Source organism: Ursus arctos, unplaced genomic scaffold, assembly GCF_023065955.2.
Source record: "Ursus arctos isolate Adak ecotype North America unplaced genomic scaffold, UrsArc2.0 scaffold_29, whole genome shotgun sequence".
In the NCBI taxonomy this organism is placed as follows: Eukaryota; Metazoa; Chordata; class Mammalia; order Carnivora; family Ursidae; genus Ursus; species Ursus arctos.
The window spans coordinates 27,655,412-27,671,797 of NW_026622974.1; the positions used below are offsets into that span (position 1 = coordinate 27,655,412).

At 42.8% G+C, this 16,386-nt stretch overlaps 1 protein-coding gene across 2 annotated transcripts in view; it reads right to left on the reverse strand.

The window, feature by feature from the left end:
* Nucleotides 1-12,874: 12,874 nt before the first annotated feature.
* SLC17A5 (solute carrier family 17 member 5) overlaps nucleotides 12,875-16,386 on the reverse strand; it is a 45,382-nt gene continuing 41,870 nt past the window's right edge. For both annotated transcript variants that reach the window (XM_026507078.4, XM_044387114.3), the window contains 2 exons: nucleotides 16,060-16,150; nucleotides 12,875-14,246 (listed from right to left, as the gene is read on the reverse strand). In XM_026507078.4, coding sequence (XP_026362863.2) covers nucleotides 14,109-14,246; nucleotides 16,060-16,150 — 229 coding nt within the window. In that variant the 3' untranslated portion in view covers nucleotides 12,875-14,108. The remainder of the gene's footprint in view (nucleotides 14,247-16,059; nucleotides 16,151-16,386) is intronic.

Below are 16,386 nucleotides of genomic sequence, written 5' to 3' on the forward strand. Positions count from 1 at the left end.
TTATTTAGTCATTTCTTCATTTATTCAAATGTGGGACTCCATTGACTAAATTTTCAAAAATTTTAATTCCAACCTAGTTAGCATATGGTGTCAGATTAGTTTCAGGTGTACAATATAGTGATTCAAGTCTAGATCCACCTGTTTATTTTTACTTTTTAAATGTGGCTACTGGAAAGTTTAAAATGATACATGGCAATGGTCTTCTGTTTCTATTGGGTAGCACTGGCTCAGACAGCTCTGCGTTGACTTCTAGAACTAGAGAGGGACAGATATCTGAATAAAATCATGGTTCTTTTAGAAGGAAGAAGTCTTTTCTCCTTGAAATAATGCATCATTTTTCTTTGCAGATATTTAACAGCGGATGGATGAAGGGCAAACAATGTGGGGCTATACATTCACTGAGAACTATTTATGTGAAAATGTGCTGTGCTAAGTGTTGTGGGGGAAAAGAAATTGCTGACTGAGTAGGGGAGATAAGATATGTAGGCATGTGAGTGGTGCAGATAATAAAGGCTGTAGGATTTTAGGCTTTGAAGAGAGAGTTTCTGTCTTGTGAGACAATGGAATGCCAGTTTGATCTGAGCCTTGAAGGTAGGTGGGGTGTTAGAAGTCAAGTGGTGAGAGTTGGCTTGGGAGGCATTCTAGGTAAAGGAAAAAGCACAGAGAAAATGCTGAGGCAGGAATGTATAAACTAGGGTTTTTTAGCTTAGCTGAAGCCGAAGGTTAGGGAAAAAGAAGACAGAGTCACACTGCTGAAAGTCTTACACCACTGGGGTGAATCCTAGTAGCAACTTTATTCTGGGAGGCCTGATGCAAACATTTATTAAAGAGGTATGGGCAACAGTAAAACACATCCTTAAGTCACTTGGCACATGAGCTGAATTCACCCAGTGCACATCTCTCCTAGTGCCCCTGTGAAGACTTCACAGGTCAGATAGCATAGTTTCATGCTTGGGGCCATTCTTGCTGGCCAGGGTTTTAATACTGGGCCCCCATCCCATCTGTGCAATATATTAGAGGTGATATTTTGGGCAATTTACTTGACCTTTCTGCCTCAGGTTCTCTATCTGAAAGACGGCATGATAACAATATACTTACTTCATAGGGTTGTTGTGAGGATTAAATGTGTTAATATATATAAAGTTCTTAGAAGACTTGGTGCATGCACAAAGTATGTGCTTTCAAAGTTTGTTAAAAAAAGGGATGCCTGGGTGGCTCAGTCGGTTAAGCGTCTGCCTTCGGCTCAGGTCATGGTCCCAGGGTTCTGGATTCGAGTCCCACATTGGGCTCCTTGCTCAGCAGTTTGCTCGCTTCTCCTTCTGCCTGCTGCTCCCCCTGCTTGTGCCGTCTCTCTCTCTGATAAACAAATAAAATCCTTAAAAAAATATTTATAAAAGTTTGTTAAAAAACCTGGTTGGCTATTGCTGACTACGCATAGCTAGGCAGCTAGAAGAATGCCACTGCTAGAAAAAAAAATCTGTTTTCAAACTTTGCATATATGTAAGTAATAACTATAACTGTGTAGGTATATATAAAGATATAAACTATACACATATGTACATAAAGGTAATGCGCACAGAGAACTCGTGGGAAGAAATAGCAGTGCCAGGTCAGCGTGGCACAGTGAGGCTAGTGCCCCATCCCCTGCAACGCTGGCTAACTCAGCTTTGCTGACGTCCACAGAAATTGTTGCAGCGCTTACAAATAATTTTCAAGTACTTAACAAAAGCCGTGCCACATATACTAACGAGGTCCGAGTGTTCTTAACAAAATAGGGTATTTTTCAAAATGCAGTGCTGAATTGGGCTTTATTTTCTTTTAAAACTGCACCTCCACGTGCTTCACTCTCTCTCTCCTTCCTTTTCACTAGGACAGTGTAAGGGGTGCAGAATGTTTTCTGAATTTGGATAAATTTATGTAAATTGCTCAAGTCCCCCAAGGTGATCCTGTGTGCCTGCTAGTATCCTGGTTTGCCTCGGACGGTTTTTTGTTTGTTTGTTTTCTGTGGTCTGGGGGCCATCACTTTTCCCTCTCAAAAGTCTTGTTTTGAATGGTAAACCCCACGGTCCTCTCATCTACAGGAAAAGAAGAGGCCTTGCATGTATTAGGGTATCTGGGTTTGAGAGTATTAGTGTATGGGGGTTAGCGTGTACTCAGAGGCAGAGAGGGAGTTTAGGGGGGTGACTCTGACTTTGGATAGCGTCCTGGGCTTCTAGGCCGGCGGGAATCCCGGGCAGGGTGCAGGGTGGCCGGGACGCGGGGGGTCAGGGCACCGGCCAGCCTCGGTTGGACGCCGAGGCGATGACTCCCTCCTCCAGCACGTCCTTCTGGGTCCTGGTGCCACTCTAGTCCACACTCGGAGCCGGCATACCCCGCAGGAGCTGCGTGGGCTGCCCTGGGGCGCGCAGGAAACGCCCAGGCTGCTTGGCTCTGGCTGGCCCTGGGGGTACTGGTGGGGCTTCGCGGAGATGTTCGCATCCCTTCACATCGCACGCACCGACAAACACGTCGACAATAAAAACCGGGGCATTAAAAGCATTCTATTGATTTTCTAATCTTGGCTGTAGCTGCTATGTTCCTCGAGAGTAACTGAGTCCCGGACGAGAAATCCCGAACTAACACATCCTGTGGTGAACGACTACGTTTTCCACAAATGATCTCCTAACCAACAGGCCTCGGGCCAACTTCATCCCGGAGACCCTGTCCCCCGCTGCAAGGGCAAATTCGTGTCTTGTAAGATCCACGCTGGCCTCCCCCAACTTGAGCGAATCCTTCTTCCCTGATCTGGAAGCAAAGGTTTGCTACGCGGGGCCCTAGTGTCTTTTTTCAGGATAGTTTTCAGACGAGTTAAGAAAACGTGGTTCTGCCCACTCGCCTGGCTGGACCGTGGGAAGGGGGGATGAACAGAACCCTGCACACGTTTTCTGGAAAATTAAGTCTGAAAGGCTTTGCTGTCGGGTCCCATAGCTTCTGTGGATTTTACAAAAATCATCACCATTATACTGTAATCTTAAGAGCTAGTTCTGTATTTTAGGCTAAAAAGCAAAAGAGGGTTAAGAAATAACCACTTTTCTTTTTTCTTTTCTCTTTTCTTTTCTTTTCTTTTCTTTTCTTTTCTTTCCTTTTTTTTTAGCGTCCCCGCTGCGGCGAGCTCCGGGCAGCCCCGCGGGTGTAGACGCCGCCTGGGGACCGGTTGAGAGGCCCCGCTGTGACTTTCCATTGTTCGTGAGGCCCGCGCCCGCCGCGCGGCGGGGGCTGAGTCATTGTAAATTCTTCTCTTTGTGTTTTCTCTCGTGAGCGCGCAGAGATGGTTGCTCCAATTGTCATCTTCTTTCCTCGGACAAAAGAAATCTAGTCTTCGATAATTCTGATTCACCAGTCGGCTAAAATATGAGTCAAACCCAAGTTTCCGGAGCGCTATAAATATCTGCTCCACCCTGATGGGAAGTGCCCACGGCTCTTGTTCCGCCGCCAAGCGGCTCCAATCTGGAGGATTCCTCTGGTGTCCGCGGGAAAGCCAGCCGCGCGGTGCGTGGGCAGTGAAGCCGCGGCGGATTCCGCGCTTTCGAAGGAGCATGAGTGTGTGTGTGTGTGTGTGTGTGTGTGTGTGTGTGTGTGTGCTTGAAGCATCAGTTCTTTGAAAAAGTATTTCTTAAAAATATAGAATCCTTATGATGAAAACGGTAGACATTATCTTGGAGTGAGGGAGTGGAGAACACAGCAGAACTAAGTGGCATCGTCCACAGCGTCTGGTTTTTTGGCAAGTAAATATGGGTCATTTGGCATGGCCTGTGGCCTGACGTGAATATCAACAAGGGCCACTTTGTAGGCCACAGAAATCACTTTATGCCCAGGCTGAGGTGTGAAGTTTGAAGGGTGATGAAGCCGGGGGCAGGGCACTCCAGCTGGTGCCCGAGACCCTGGGTTTGGTGTTGAAAAGCCAGGGGAACAGTCAATTCCTGGCTGATTCCTGAGTGGTTTTTTGTTTGGTTCTTTTTGTTTGTTTGTTTTTTTAGCAATGTGTTTGGGGTTTTTTTTCCTGATTGGAAAAAAATCGACTTTTATTTTCAAAAACTTAAATAAAAAAGCTCAAAAGAGAAAAGAAATGTAAGTTGCCAATTATCCCACTCTCCAGAAATAATCACTGTTAACATCGTGGTGCATGTGTTCAGATTTTTTTTTCCTTCCTACGCATGTTTTATTTAAACAAGAGTGGAATCACTCTACTCAGGAGAATTGAAAACATATCCCTACACAAAAACACCTGTATGTGAATGTTCATAGTAGCATTATTCCTAACTGCCAAAAAATGGAAACAATCCAAAATATGTTCATCAACTGATGAATGGATAAGCAAGAAGTGGTATATCCACTTCCATTTTATTTATCCATTTTATTTGGGAATAAAAAGAATAAGGTGCTGATAAACAACAGGGATAAACTTTGAAAACATTATGCTAAGGAAGAAGCCAGACACACAGACCACATATTATGTGATTCCATTTATATAAAATGTCCAGAATAGGCATACTTACAGAGACAGAAAGTAGGTTGGTGGTTGGCAGGGGCTGGAAGGTGGGGAAAGTGGGGAGTGACAGCTAATGTATACTGAGTTTCTTTGTGAGGTGAAGAAATGTTCTGGAATTGGATATGGGACAGTTGCGCAAGTCTGCAAATACACTAAAAATTACAGAAGTGTACACTTTTTTTTTTTTTTTTAAGATTTTATTTCTTCATTTGAGAGAGAAAGGGAGCGTGCATGGCATGAGGCGGGAGGGGTGGGGGGGGGAGAGGCCGACTCCTTGATGAGCAGGGAGCCTGACACAGGGCTCGATCCCAGGACTTGGAGATCCTGACCTGAGATGAAGGCAGACACTTAACCATCTGAGCCACTCAGGTGCCCCTGAATTGTACCTTTTATTTTTTTTAGTTTTATTTTTTTAAAAAGATTTTATTTATTTATTTGACAGAGAGAGGGAACACAAGCGAGGGGAGTATGAGAGGGAGAAGCAGGCTTCCTGCCAAGCAGGGAGCCCGATGTGGGGCTCGATCCCAGGACCCTGGGATCATGACCTGAGCTGAAGGCAGACGCTTAACGACTGAGCCACCCAGGCGCCCCATTAATTGTACCTTTTAAAAAGGTGGATTTTACATCAATAAAGTTGTCATGAAAAATTAACATAAAATGTAGTTGTGCTGTACCTGGTAATATATTATGAATATTTCTCTAATATTCCCAATAACTACCCTTCTGTAACTTTTTCATTTTTTTTAGTAATCTCTACACCCAATGTGGGGCTCACACTCACAACCCCGAGATCAAGAGTTGCATGCTCTTCCAACTAAGCCAGCCAGGTGCCCCTGACATTTTTTAATTACCAAATTGATGCACATTTATTGTAAAAAAATTTGAATAATGCAAAATAGTGACAAATAGAAAGTGAAGTATTTCCTCCTCCGCCCAATTTCAACACTTTCAGAGTACTGCTTAAAAATTACTTTTTCTCGGGGCACCTGGGTGGCACAGCGGTTAAGCGTCTACCTTCGGCTCAGGGCGTGATCCCGGCGTTATGGGATCGAGCCCCACATCAGGCTCCTCCGCTATGAGCCTGCTTCTTCCTCTCCCACTCCCCCTGCTTGTGTTCCCTCTCTCGCTGGCTGTCTCTATCTCTGTCGAATAAATAAATAAAATCTTTAGAAAAAAAATTACTTTTTCTCATTCTCTTCTGTTCATAGACATTTATGTTCAGGGCAAGCCCACTCTCTTGTTTTATTTTTAATTTCCCCTTCCCCCATCTGTACTCTCATGCTCCTTTCCTGCATTGTCACCCACTCTAATATGTTTATTGTATATTCTTAGTTATGCAAGTATCCTTGCAAAATATCACATTTTTTTTTTAAAGATTTTATTTATTTATTCGACAGAGATAGAGACAGCCAGCGAGAGAGGGAACACAAGCAGGGGGAGTGGGAGAGGAAGAAGCAGGCTCATAGCGGAGGAGCCTGATGTGGGGCTTGATCCCAGAACGCCGGGATCGCGCCCTGAGCCGAAGGCAGACGCTTAACTGCTGTGCCACCCAGGCGCCCCAAAATATCACATTTTTTGTATAGGTTTTTAATTTTTGGAAGCGGTATTGTGTTGTAAATCTTCTTACTCAACACTTTTGAGGTCTTGGCGTGTTCCTGAGTGTTCTTATTTCATGGTAGACATCCACCACATTTAACTTAGGTTTCCCTAATGAGGGACACCTAGGTCGCCTCTAACTGTGTCACAATAAAGTGTGGTGTATATGCTCCCTTACGTATGAGCAAGAATTGTTCTTTGACGTATACTCAGTGTGGGGCATTATACAGGGTCAAAGGACATATTCTTATGCAAGTACAAACTTTTCCCTTTCTGGAATAGATATGCCAGTTTATATTCTCTCTGCTCTCCTTATGGGCACGAATTTTCATCTCCCCACATCCTTTGCTAACACCTGGTAGCATCAAACTTTCTAATTTTTGCGAATCTGGTGGATCTAAAGTAATATCGCATTATAGTTTTAGTTTACATTTCTGTTTATTTCTATAATTACTAGGGAGTTTGATCATCTGTTCATGTACTTGTTTGACATCTAGTCCTCTGTTAAGTGAACGGTCTATTCATTGTTTGCTCATTTTTCTCTTGGGTTTTCGGACTTTTTCTTGTTGACCTGCAGGAGCTCTTTGAATATTCTAGATATTAATCTCCTGTACTGACAAGATGTTGCAATCTCTCCCCTGGTCTGTCATCCATTTACTTTGGTATCTTCTGCTGAACACAAGTACTTATTGTGAAATCCATCTAATTTTGCCACATTTCTAGTCTCTAAAGATATTTTCCAATCTTTTTTCTATTTAGCTCCTAATTTTACATTGCTACTATTAACAAATCTTTTCTATATATTTATCAACACATATATAATTTGGCAACAAAAATAGGATAAAACAATGTATATTGTTAGATAACTCTTTTTCATCCTCCAACAAAATGTATGGACTTTTCTGTATTTCTATTCAGATCTTTCTCACTTTTTAATGACTGCATAGTATTTTCTTCTATGAATGTACCCCAACTTATTTAGCAATTTCCTTATTGATGGAAAATTGACAGTATTAAAAAAAATGCTTAGTGCTTGTTCAAGTATTTTTTAGACTAGATTACCCTAAGTAGAATTGCCAGTTCATTGAATATACTTATTTAATTTTGACCTACAAATTACTTTACAAAAATGTTGTAATGTTTTTTATGCCCATCAACAGTGTTCAAACATGATTTCCAATGGAGACAGCATAGCATAGGAGTAAAGAGAGTCTGTTATAACATCAGAGAAACCTGGTTTGAATCTTATTTCTGCCACTTTTGTGTGACTTTCTCAGTTTCCTTATCTGTAAATGGTGGCTCTGATGCCTACTCCATAGGGCTGTGGGGAGAAATCAATCAACATTAAATGTAGAGTCCTAATACAGTATCAGACACCAATTCTCTACTCTGGGAAATTTAGAAAATATTGTTATTTTTAATACTAGATGCTTCTATACCCAATTTTGAACACGTCTTCACTATTTCCTCAACTAATTTAGTTTTTATTCAGTTGGCGATCTCAGTCCTGTTCAATCTATTCCACCCTCTTCCTCTTCTTTCCAATCTCCTCAGACTTCCATTGGAAGAATGGGGGACTCAGAAGATTGAATAATGTGTACCTCATGTCTGCCCACTCTTCTGGTCAGTCTAAACCTGGTGAGAGAAAATCACCATTGTTCCTCATCAGCCTCATTAAATTCTGTTTTATTGTGTGGGTTAAAACGCAAGGGCAGAAAGAAGGTCTGGTATTTGAGAGACCCTTCCAGAAAGAACAGAGGCCAGGGGCATGGGCAGTGGCTCTGCAGCTGTGATTCTGGCTAACAGCAAAGACTAAAAATGGGTGACGGTTAGAGCCCTCCCCTGGGAGGGGAGCCTGTCACAGAGGCAGGAAGTGAGGAAGATGTGGGAGGGGAGGTATAGAAAACACAAGGTGAGGTTTTTGGACTTATTTTTCTCTCCTGCATTCTTTTTTTTTTTTTTTTAATATTTTATTTATTTATTTGAGAGAGAGAGAGAGACAGCCAGAGAGAGAGGGAACACAAGCAGGGGGAGAGGGAGAGGAAGAAGCAGGCTCCCAGCAGAGGAACCTGATGTGGGGCTCGATCCCAGCACGCTGGGATCAGGCCCTGAGCCAAAGGCAGACGATTAACGACTGAGCCACCCAGGCGCCCCTCTCTCCTGCATTCTGAACTTTCACTTCCCAGTGGGAACCGAGATCCCCCAGTTCTTGCTTCCCATCCCATAATTTGAAATAGCAAGGTTTATGGAGCCAAGACTGGAATATCAACAGCTCTTCTGAAGGGAATCTCTTTTTCAGTAACAGCACAGAGTGGGAGTTTTGGTCTGTTGCACCACACCATGTCCCAGTCATTGCAAATCTCAAACTAGTATGTCAGTAGAAATCATGCGTTCAAGTGTTTTCACAGAAGCAACTGAATTGTGCCTTGGCATGCTTAGGTTTATAGGAAACATTGAAAAAAATTCATAGTCCTATAGAACAAATAGAGAATAATTAAATAGTCCCTAATATCATACATGGAGAGAAGATAATGATACAATAGGTTCCCAACTGGAGTTGCTTTGAGGCAGGGCTAATTTTATAACTAGGGAGAAGGTGAAAATCTTAAGTGTGCCCTTATGCACAAGGCTTCTTAAAGGATCTTTGCAATTAATAAGAAACAATTTTGGGGGTTCCTGGGTGCCTCAGTTGGTTAGGCATCCAGCTCTTGATTTCCTTTCAGGTCATGATCTCAGGGTTGTGAGATGAAGCCCCACATCCGGCTCTTCGCTGGGCATGGAGCCTGCTTGAGATTCTGAGATTCTCTCTCTCCCTCTGCCCTTCTCCACTTGTGCTGTCTCTAAAAAAAAAAAAAAAAAAAAAAGAAGAAGAACGAGTTTTGTGGGGCGCCTGGGTGGCTCCGTTGTTAAGCCTCTGCCTTCAGCTCAGGTCATAATCCCAGAGTCCTGGGATTGAGCCCCACATCCGGCTCCCTGCTTGGTGGAAAACCTGCTTCTCCCTCTCCCACTCCCCCTGCTGGTGTTCTCTCTCTCGCTGTGTCTCTCTCTGTCCAATAAAGAAATAAAATCTTAAAAAAAAAAAAAAAAAAAGAACTAGTTTTGTCCTTCAAATAATAATTTGATTCTGTGCTAGAGACAGAGAGTAAGGAAGACCTCTCCATTAACAGAGAGTGTCTCTGATCCCGGCTTTAAATAGGGCTCGTCCCTGCATTTGCCAGGTGGGTGTATTAAGTGGGGGAGGTGTGGGACAGTGCGATACAAATGCTCTCTCTCTGCGCTGCTCTGTAGCTGGCGACGATGGCAAAGAGAATCCCGTGAATGCCCCGGATCAGCTTCCTGCCGTGGATGATGGAACGATTCAAAGCATCGCAGACATCTGAAGTGGCTTCTCGGTGTTAAAAACCCCCTGCATTATAACAGACACTGTGTGGGTGATTATTTATCCAACACGCACACTCGAATTTCCTGTCACGGCATCCCGTTACTTCACGCAGAGCAGTTCCCGAGCGTGAGAAGGACCAGACTGCGTATCCCACCCAGATCACCTTCAGTCTGGACCCAAGTCCTGAGGCAGCTCAAGTTTCAGACTGTGGAGTGAGTGTGAAGTCGTTGACACACTTAGAACCGGGGCTATTGGTGGTGCTCTGCCGGAAGACGGGGGTCAGTGTGCACGCTTGATGCTGGGAGGCCGTGACTGTTTTGAAATGCCGGCTCATTTCAGCGGCTTCTGCCAAGAAGAGCACTTCAGGAAAAGATTTAATGCGATATTTGAGAGGGTAGGGCTCCCCCTGCCTGAAGCGCGGCCTCTCCTGACTTGAAGGCCTGTGAGGGGAAACAGGTCGTTGAAATACTTTTCAGCTCCGTTGTGCAATAATGGCTTCTCGCTTTACCAGCACAGGACTGCCAATGACGTGGAACTTCTAAGTTTCCTCCTCCTCCAACATCAAGATAAAGTGAAAGTAAACAGGCGCTTGGAAAATTACTAGTGTTTTTCCTCATCAGAGCACATGAAAAAGGGTGGCAGAGAATTTGTGACATGTCATTTGTCTTCCATATTGGGTGTCCTCACAGCTTTCTATAGCAGGAGCTTCTAGAAAGTGCTTTCTATATTACTCTCTGAGAGCACAAACTTTTACATTTGGCTTTTCTGCTTATGGTTGCTCTAAAAGGCAGAGGCATCTGAAAAGGCTTTGTGATCCATCTTCATTTACATTTCTATGAGGGAGATAATGTATTCTTTCGCCGAAATGAGACAGTTACCTCAGGTCTATTCATCTGAGGCAGTAACCGGTGCTTTTCCAGAGGAGAACCAGGCCACTTCCTCTGGCACTCTTCCTGCCTTCTCAATACTCCTGTTGATATTTTCCTGTTCAGGGAATTTTATTTAGGACAGCAATAAACTGCCCTTAGAGAGGAGATTCTTTACTTTGCACCAGGGTCAAATTCAAGCCTCTCTTATTTCTGATTTCTTGAAAATGAAACACAGGCTGAAAGCACGAGGGACATGACGATGGTTACTACAGATCTGCTGACTTCAGTCTCTGCCTCTGCGTCTTTCCTAACTGATTCTCAAGGTCGGCTGGCACACTTACCCCCACTGGATTTGATTGTTGGGTGGATAATGATGTTTTTACACGAAAGGTTTCAAAGGCTGGAACCTATGAAGGAAGATGTTGGGTAAATTAGAACGGGAGGTCGATGAGAGAAGGATTTGCTTTTCTTCTTGTATCCCGGGTGCAAAGAACAAAGTCTGGCTCGTAATGAATGCTCAATAAATATTTGTTGCATTAACTGAGAGAAGTATTTTGTTTATCTAGAACTAAGCTATTCTCAAATACTTTCAAAACCATTTACCAATGACTGCTACTTAAACTCATTTTGAGGCTAGCATATCATTTCTTCATTAAAAGGTGTTGTTGTTGGCACATTTAACTTTTTTTTTTTTGAGAAAAGAACAATACAGGAGATGAAGAATTCAGTATATAGTCCATTTAACCAAAGGGTGATTTACTCAATATTTATTAAGCAAGTGAAATATTGAGACCAAGCACGCATTGTTATGAGGGAGACCATGCTGAGATGAATCAGATGTACCTTGCCCTCAAGGTGCTTTCAATGATCTAATAGGGAGATTGGCCACAGATGCATTCATACGTGTTATACAGAAAAGGCCATGGAGAAGAAAGGGGTCCAGGGAGTCTCACTGAGCTCCAGGAAGGCCTGCAGGGAAGGAAAGGACTGTGTCAAATGCTTATCTATATCTTTATTGCCCAGCAAGTGTACATTTTCCTCTTTGTTGATGAATGAATGAATGATCCTTCCCGGAGGCTAAGTCCTTGAGCTTAAAATAAAACTGAAGATAAATAATATGATGTTTCAGTTGATCAGAGGAAGAGACCACATCTAGATCAGGGAGATCAGAGGAAGTCAAGGGTCATGAAGGAGGTGGGGATGGAGAGTGACTTTCCAGGTTCAAGGAATGAAGTTGGTAAAGGTGTGGAGGGGAGGGACCATGGAGAGCCGGTGGGGGAAGAGTTAAGTAGCTGGATGTGGCTGAGACAAAGTGTGGTGGGGGAATGAGGGTGGAGCGCTGGCCCAGGAGCCAGGAGGGTAGGCTGCTGGGGGAGTTTACTGGGTAGGCAAAGGGAAGTCGGGTGGGGGGGGTGGAGGGGGGTTCAGCTTGGGAGAATATCCTGATCAGGGAGATAAGGTGTGTTGGGACCAACACCCCAGCATGGGTGGGGAGTTGGGCAGAAGCTCAGACTCCAGGCAGTGAGACCTTTTAGCTTTTTTATCCCGGGTGGAAACAAAAGTCACAGAGATGGTATTTAGAAGATGGGAGAGGGATTAAAACAAATTCCAGAGACTTGAAAACCTGGAATGGAAAAGACAGTTGGTTAATTCTACATGGTGTTGAACACGGGGAGGAGGAGGCTGGAGGAGGGGGAATAAAACATGAGTCCAGGCGCAAGCAGAAGTGACTGGGGAAATGGAGCTCCTAACAAGAATAAGGAAAGTGAGGGGAACAGTGGCTTTATTGGGGGTGGGGGTGAGGGAGAGAGGTTGGATTTAAAGAAGTCCCAAGTGCTGAGAAGGTAGCCAGTCGGGGATGTCCAGTGGGCAGCTGAAAACCTGGTGGTGATTACACAGTAGCTTGAGCAATAGGTGTTTTGTTTCTTGTTTTTGTTTTTAATGATGCTTTAATTTAAATAGTTACACTGCCACATTTGGTAAGGTGAAAATTAATTCTCCTTCCTACCCCTGGTTGCCTAGTTTTCACTCTCCAGAGGTAACCACTGTTTCCGTTTTCTTGAATATCATGGTAGAGATACTCTGTATGTATCTGTGGTTTTATGTCCCCAGAAGAATTTTTTTTTTTTTTTTTTTAAGGCTAGAGAAGACTTGAGTGTCTTTGAGACAGAAGGAAAAGAACAAGAGAGGTGGAGATTGAGGAAGCGAATTACATAGGAATTCTAAGTGAAGGTCTTAGAGGAAATAGGTGAGGGTACAGTCTGTGGCATAGGCATACACTTCAGGGAGAAGAGTGGGCCCTCTGCAGAGCTAGGAAGGGCAGCTTGATGGCAACAGAGATTCCTCATGCTCTCTCCCTTAGAAGACTTAAGTCTCCTTGGCTGGTGGTGGCACAAGGAGGGGCCCGTGGAGGTAGACTGGTGGCTTGATGAGGACGGCAGAGATGTCAAATAGCCACTCGAGACACTAGAGAGTCCCATAGGACTGTCAGATCCAAAAACCAATCCAAAAATGTTTATTTTGATGATTCATAAAATAAATATCACCATAGCAATTATAGCAACTTAAAGCTATTTACAAATTTAAAAATAAATTTACAGAAATGTATCCACATCATATTACATGAATCAGTTTTATTTAAAATGTTACAGGTAGTGTTCAACAAACATAACAAAACATAAATCAAGTTCTAAATCACATAAATGCCCCCAGAGCATGCTCCAAAGCCACTGGAAGACGGTTCACGGAAAAACTGTAAAATATGATTTCAGGAACCGGAAGTAGGAATGATTCCACCACTGGTTGTAGGTGATGTGGCCCAAATAAAAGACTTTCAGCTGCAACAAGAAGCTTACATGTAGACAAATGGAAAACAAAGTGAGAGGTTTAAAAAATTGTTTACTTACTCTGGAGAAGCCCAGAGAACACAGGAACTTGGAATTTTATAGTTTTCATCAAGGATGATTTTATTTGTGGTTCATTGGGCATCACACCGTTCTGTTGCCGGTGACATGCCAATCAGAAGTCCAGAGTGCCGGGAAGGGAAAAGCGTGAGGATGCGTCGAGACCACGGCCGTGGATCCTGCTGCCCGGACCTCCTTGCAGCTTTATCGACACGTGAACAGCCCCAGGGGAAGAACGCCATCTGAAGACCGGCGCTGACCCTGGTCTTGGATGCTGCCTCTGATAAATGCCGGGCACTGTCCCTGAAGTCAGGGAGGGAATGCTTGGCAGCTGCCGGGGCGTGCTTTCCTCTGTGTGTTTGCCAGGCCGAATTCTACCGGGGCTGGCAGCTCTGTGCAGATGCTACCGTTTGAGACCTAAGTGTCAGGGATGGCCCCCAACAAATCATTTCTATGAGGAAAATGGTCAAAAACAGGTGTTTACCAAGACCTGAGATTATTATCTAGTTTAATTAAGCAAAGGTATAGAGGGGTTTACTTCAGCTCATTCCTTAAAAATAAATAGAACTCCCCTACTTTATATTGCCTGATTTACAGCCGGATACGTGACCCTCGAGTGTAAGTTCCAGGATACACGTTATTAATCATTAAAAACAGCTAATTTTACTAATCTGGCAACTTGTGACATTTCATGATTACAAGCCTTAAAAATTTCATCCAATTTTTTCTTATACATAGAATGCATACACATTTAAGATATCAAAGGCACTTTTAGGTTACATGATAAAGAAAAATACATTAATAGAGACCAGGATTATTTATTGGTTCCTTCAGCTTCTGTGTCCATGTCGATCATCGAGAGCCCAGTTTTGCACTTCACCTTTGGCGAATAGCGTGAAGAAAATGGCACCAAACACATTTATAGCAGCAGCGATATAGAAAACTATTTGCCATTCTCTAATAGTGTTCTACAGGAAGAAAGAAAAACATGCACATGAAAAAAAATTTTGTTTATAGTCTGCTTTATAGAAAAGGTGGGGTCACAAGACTGTTACAACAGTAGCATTATTCATAAAAGCCTCGTGCTGAAAACAACCCAATGTCCATTAACAGTGAAACTGTGGTGTATTTGCTCAACGGAATACTATACAGCAACTAGAATGAATGAAATACAACAACACAGATGCATCTCACAGATGAAATGTTACGAAGAAGCCAGAGACAAAAGAGTAGGTATTGAATGATTGTGTTACATAAAATTCCATTATATAAAAGCTCAAAATTACACAAAACTAATCCATAGTGTTAAAAGTCAGAGTAGTGGCTCCTCTTGGCAGGGTGAAAGGGGAATGGCAGCAAGGAGTACCCAGGGGCTTTGCAAGAGAGGTAACGTTCTGTTTCTTGACTGGGTGTTGGTTACACAACTGTATTAACTTTCTGAAAATTCATCCAGCCGTATACTTAGGATTTGTGTATTTTTACAATACCATTTACTCAAAGTTTACTCAAAATAAAATATGTGGCATGTCTTTCAATCATGTTACTAGGAAAGAAGTATGCCTGCCCATCATCTCCCCATTTCTTAGGAGGGAGATATAAGGATCTTAGGTGGGAGATACAAGATTAAGTAAGGATGAGTTCAGATGGACTTTAAATTTCAGGTGTGAGGCCTGGCACACAGAGCTCCTGAATGGCCCACAAAACAGGACATGGATGGGATTTGCCAGTTATGAGATCAACAAAAACTAATTGTTCAGCGTAGAATACAGCGGTATAAAAACACCAGGCAGTTAGCTAATTTCTGGGTCATGTGATTAACTTAAACAACCATTTTTTGGATTTTGCAACGTCAGTCAAACCAGAATGCTACATCTGCAGCACGCAGAAAAGAAAAAAACAAGCAGGGGAATTGGCAATGAGGAAGCAAAAGGAAAGGCACTAGGAAGCTAGTGTGAAGTCATTCATTTAGGAAAAAAGGAAAATCATGGAGAAAGAAAGCACTCTGTTGTTAAGTTATGCTTATCTGAGATGCATATATTTTGGTGAAAAAAAAATCTCTAAATGATGAGTTTCACAAGCGTAGAAGCTTGGCATTTTACCTTTGGATCCTCAGTATCTGGTATATTAATAATCACTCATGAAATGCCCGTAGAATCCGTGTTTGACTATTTCAGGGCTAACTCATAAGGCAGCCCATTCCATATAGTAGACACCTTGAAACAGAGAATTTTCCTATTGTGTCCTCCTTACTTCTTTTCATCTGTCTTTGTGGAACTGCCAAGAGTAAGTCACTCTCTTTCATGTGGTCGTCTTTCAATACGTGAAGACACCTACCGTGTCTTCGCAAGTCTTCTGTTCCTCTCAGTGGTGATCATTTCCCCTGTTTCTTACTCACTCCCACATGAGTTCCTGATGCCTCACCAGTGTGGATCCACTTCTTGAATAATTTTACATTGCCAGTTTTTCTTTGATCCAACCAAAGACACACGTCATTTCTCTTGTATAATATCATATCACCACTTTTAAGTACTGGTGAGGCGTCAGCTACAACATCTTTGTTGAACTAGTTCTGTTGTTTCGTCTAAAAACCAAGGAGTGTTCTTTGAAAATATACTTTCCTGTCCATTATGGCATTTAGCTCTTTGTTTATATAAAGAATTGCATAAGAATAAACATTCAGAATTTTACTCTTAATTAAAATATACTCAATTTTGACACAGATGTGCAGGCTCAAGTGAACTGTGCAGACCTTTGCAGTTTATAAGCAAATTATCTACTTACATCAGGGGTCAGACTTTTAGCAATGACAGGCCCAACCATTCCTGGAATAGTGGCAAATGTATTTGTGATGCCCAGGAGGATACCGGCATACCTGTAGAAACATTTGCATAGAGGTTTATTATTGTGGTACACATTTAAGCAGCTTCTTCAACAGAGAGCTGTACTACTTCCAGCATACTCCGTATTCTTGTGAAATTTCATGTCTAAATGAAATGTCTTACTAAGTTGGACTGAATATAGTCAGCTGGTGAAAAACTTGGATTTCAATAGTTAATAAGCATTCTAACATTATATAGGGGAACGCAGCCACTGAAATGAAAGTCATTT